The following is a 3,629-nucleotide window of genomic DNA, read 5'->3' on the forward strand; positions in this document are numbered from 1 at the left end:
ACTAAGCATGCTTGTAGCGACAGTGGAGAGGAAAAACTCCCTTTTAACAGGAAGAAACCTCCAGCAGAACCAGGCTCAGTGTGAGCGTTATTGCCCACCATGGTGGTTTTTCTTGCTGCTTTTACATAGAAAGATGCAGAATTGTGACCTTTGTCAAGTATTAATGGCATTCAGGTCGGATGAATGCGACCTGGCAGTTCAGACAAAGGTCGCCGTTGAAAACATAAAATCCATATCAGGTTCAGGACCACACGGCCAAACAAACAAACATCAGGGAATGTCCCACTTATTGCACATTTAAAAAGCACCTTAAACAGCTTCCTAAAAGTTCCCAGTCATGCACTCACTAATTTTATTGTTGTAACGTCATTGATTGAACGTGTGTCTATGTGTTTTGACTGGTATTGTATTATGTGATCTTGTGTTGTTTTGCCTTTAGGACGACAGATGTAAATTAGCAACTATGCTATAATCTGGCTCATTTACAATCTGTACAGAAGTATAAGATTGTTCATTAATGTGCTCTGTCCTGATTAAGTATAAAAAAAATAAAAATACGGGCAAAAAAAATTGAATTTGGGTCACTTCAGGCTGTTGTGGGAACATAGCCTTAAAGATGCAAGGCAGTTTGCCTTGAGAGCCAGGGTTGAAAATTACTGCCATAAAAATTTAAAAATATTAATAAGTGAACACTGTAATGTACTTAAACATAGATTCATCTGAAATTTTAACAGAGATTTGGGGTTTTGTTAAATTAATGCTTTCATTATTTCAAGGTTTTATTCCACATCTCTGTGTATCGCTGTGGGTAACTCACAGTTTGAACACACTCTATTCCGTGGTTAAGTGTCTTTCATCATTTAATATAACCTGCAGTCTTGGCTGTGAAATAGAGAATAAAATAATACCAAAAAAATCCAAAAATTACATTTAGAGTCTGATAAAGCTGCGCCTGCTACCACCCTCCATCTTTTCCCAGTTCAGAGAGCCCTGTAATTGAAAAGGAGATTCGGCTGGTGTATCCTCACAGATGGTGCATCACATTTCTCTGACAATAATAGGATTGTGAGCCCCACCATTCAATACCTCCCCTCAACCATTGAAGGCTCAAAGCGAGGAGACAAAGTTTCAAAGCGGATCTCGACCTCTTGTGCCTCAGTCTGAGTCAGACCTCACGTGGCACCTTAACTCTGGCCTAGTGGGAGCCAGCTCATCGCTAAGTCACACTCCCAAAGATGTGTGACCGTTGGAGCTCTTTTACAGAGACGCCGAGGCTCTGAAGGGGAAAAAGTAAACCTTGTAGATAGAAAGAAGGTCCTGGTTGCATATGAAGCCATTTTTAGGTGTGTAAGTAGCTGCCATCTTGAAGGCATTTGGATTAAACAGCTGAATCACATTGGATTGTTAGAGTTAATGTAAAATATTTAAAGAGACATTATGTACATTTTTACAGAAAAGTATCTTTTTATAGCATCTATCTATAAATATCCTTATTATTTGACGCTTTATGACTAAACTTAAACTAAAACAGCATTTGATGAGTAAACTGACATCTCAGTAGTTCAGCCCCGATGCATCTATAAACTGTTTTGCCTATTTTTATGGATTTCGAGTTGGAAGTTCCCGCGCTGTTTGGTGGGTGTGACATCAAGTGCGTCTGTGTTTAAAGTGTCCGACCTAGCAGACAATGGAAGAGCTATAGTCAGGTGGAATTTTGTGGATAATATGAAGCGACAGATATCCAGCTCAACTCACACCAGGGCTCCATGTTAACCATCGCCCGATCTCCCGGGGCAAGTAATTTTTATTGTTGGGAGAGTACAAATTTCATTGTATTTGCCCGCCGGGAAAGTGCAATGATCACTCAAAATTACTTTAAAATCACCGACATTCGATGAAAACGACCCAGAAGCATTGGCGGCGCCATTTTTGTCGTTTTGTTCACAGCTCCCTGCTCCTGTTACCAAAGCCAAGCTTACCCATTAGGTAGGTGACTATCTTGCACATGGTTGCCCCGAATATGAAGTTCTCCAGGATGTTTGGGATGAGCGTGAAGGGCATGCAGAAGATGGCCATCATCAGGTCGCTGACCGCCAACGACAGCAGGAAGGAGTTGGTGACGGTCCGCATGCGCTTGTTCAGCGTCAGGACCACGATGATCAGCAGGTTGCCGAATACGCTGAGCAAGAAGATGAGGGAGTAGAGCAGGATGCGAAAGGAATCCATCTCTGGTGGAGACAAATACAGAGAGACATCATCGTGAGAGTGTTATCTGCTTGTTTCATTGCAAAGATTCTTCTTATAGCAAGACAAGAAATAAAAACAAACGGAAGAGCATATAAAGTAGAGATATGTAGATTAATAAAACTAGTCTTGTAAGAATACTGTTCATGCAGTGGTTTATTTAAGTAATAAAACATTATATAATACAATTCAATGATAGGAGAAATAAAAATCCAATCACATCTGAGAGTCCCAGACAGAACAAACCAGGCAACCGCAATAGTTCTGTTGCATAAACATCAAAGTCTTACAGGATGCGATAATCTGGCAATAACAGCACTTCATATTGTGCCAGAGCTAATGTGTCCCAGCTTTCCCTGAGAGCCAAGTAATAATTGTAATGATCTTCTAAAATAAGGACAAATAGCATCATCATGTTAGAGCAGAGTGTGACAGAGTGCACTTGGGGAAAACAGAATGAAAATTACAAAGATCATTTAAATTTATCCTAGAAAGAGACCGAAATCTGCAGGCGTTTAAAAGTAAAAGAATGACTGGGAGACGGAGAAAGGTAATTTTATTTAGCGTTTTGTTATTTAATGTTTATTTATAAAGGTACTCATTGAGATCTAAGATCTAATTTTAAGAGACCCCATTTAATAGAATAAAAACTGCAGCAAAAAAAATATTTAGTAGCAATACAAGAAATAAAAATACTCTGCTTAGATGAATAAGATAATTAAAATATGACTTGAAATCCATAACCTTGTTCAGATTCGATATAATCCATATAAATCAATTTTTCTCTTTCTACTTGTAGAATAACGCTGCAGAAATCTCAGACTGTGTTCCCATAAATCTTTAAGTGTATTTATCAAAATGAGGTTTAATCAATCATGCTTTAGTTTAGCAATTAAGCTTATTTTGCCACCATTTAAAGTACCCAGATTTAGTTTTTTCCCCTGCCTTTGAAAATGAGTTAAACTTAACTTACCAGACATTTTGTGACATCAACACCTCAGGAGAAATATTTCTCTTTAACCCTTTAAAGCCCGATCCAAGAATAAAACAAAACAGAAAATTACTTCTTTTTTTTTTTGCTTTGAATTCCTTATTTGGCCTTTTAACAAAATATGTAAAAAGAAAAAACAGAAATACATTTTTGATATTAATAATTAATTACTATGCGATAAGTCAAGATTATTTTTTGTGTAGTCTTCTGCCCTCTGTTATCAGGTATATCTGATTGTGTACAGTAGGATTTTGAGCAAAGTTTTTTACCATTAAATTATGCAAAAAGGTGTCAGACGCAAAACATTTCAGAAACTGTATGTATCAAATAAGATACATTTGGCATTACAGGGTTAATGGAGAAAATGTAAAATGCATAAAAAATGTATCAGAAA

At 37.5% G+C, this 3,629-nt stretch overlaps 1 protein-coding gene across 2 annotated transcripts in view; it reads right to left on the reverse strand.

The window, feature by feature from the left end:
- Positions 1-3,629, reverse strand: part of LOC107086875 (cholecystokinin receptor-like) — a 78,093-nt gene that overhangs the window by 44,864 nt on the left and 29,600 nt on the right. For both annotated transcript variants that reach the window (XM_015378113.1, XM_015378122.1), the window contains exon 2: positions 1,980-2,228. In XM_015378113.1, the coding sequence (XP_015233599.1) occupies positions 1,980-2,228 (249 nt within the window). The remainder of the gene's footprint in view (positions 1-1,979; positions 2,229-3,629) is intronic.

Source organism: Cyprinodon variegatus, unplaced genomic scaffold (assembly GCF_000732505.1).
Source record: "Cyprinodon variegatus isolate N-32 unplaced genomic scaffold, C_variegatus-1.0 Scaffold9, whole genome shotgun sequence".
Classification (NCBI taxonomy): Eukaryota; Metazoa; Chordata; class Actinopteri; order Cyprinodontiformes; family Cyprinodontidae; genus Cyprinodon; species Cyprinodon variegatus.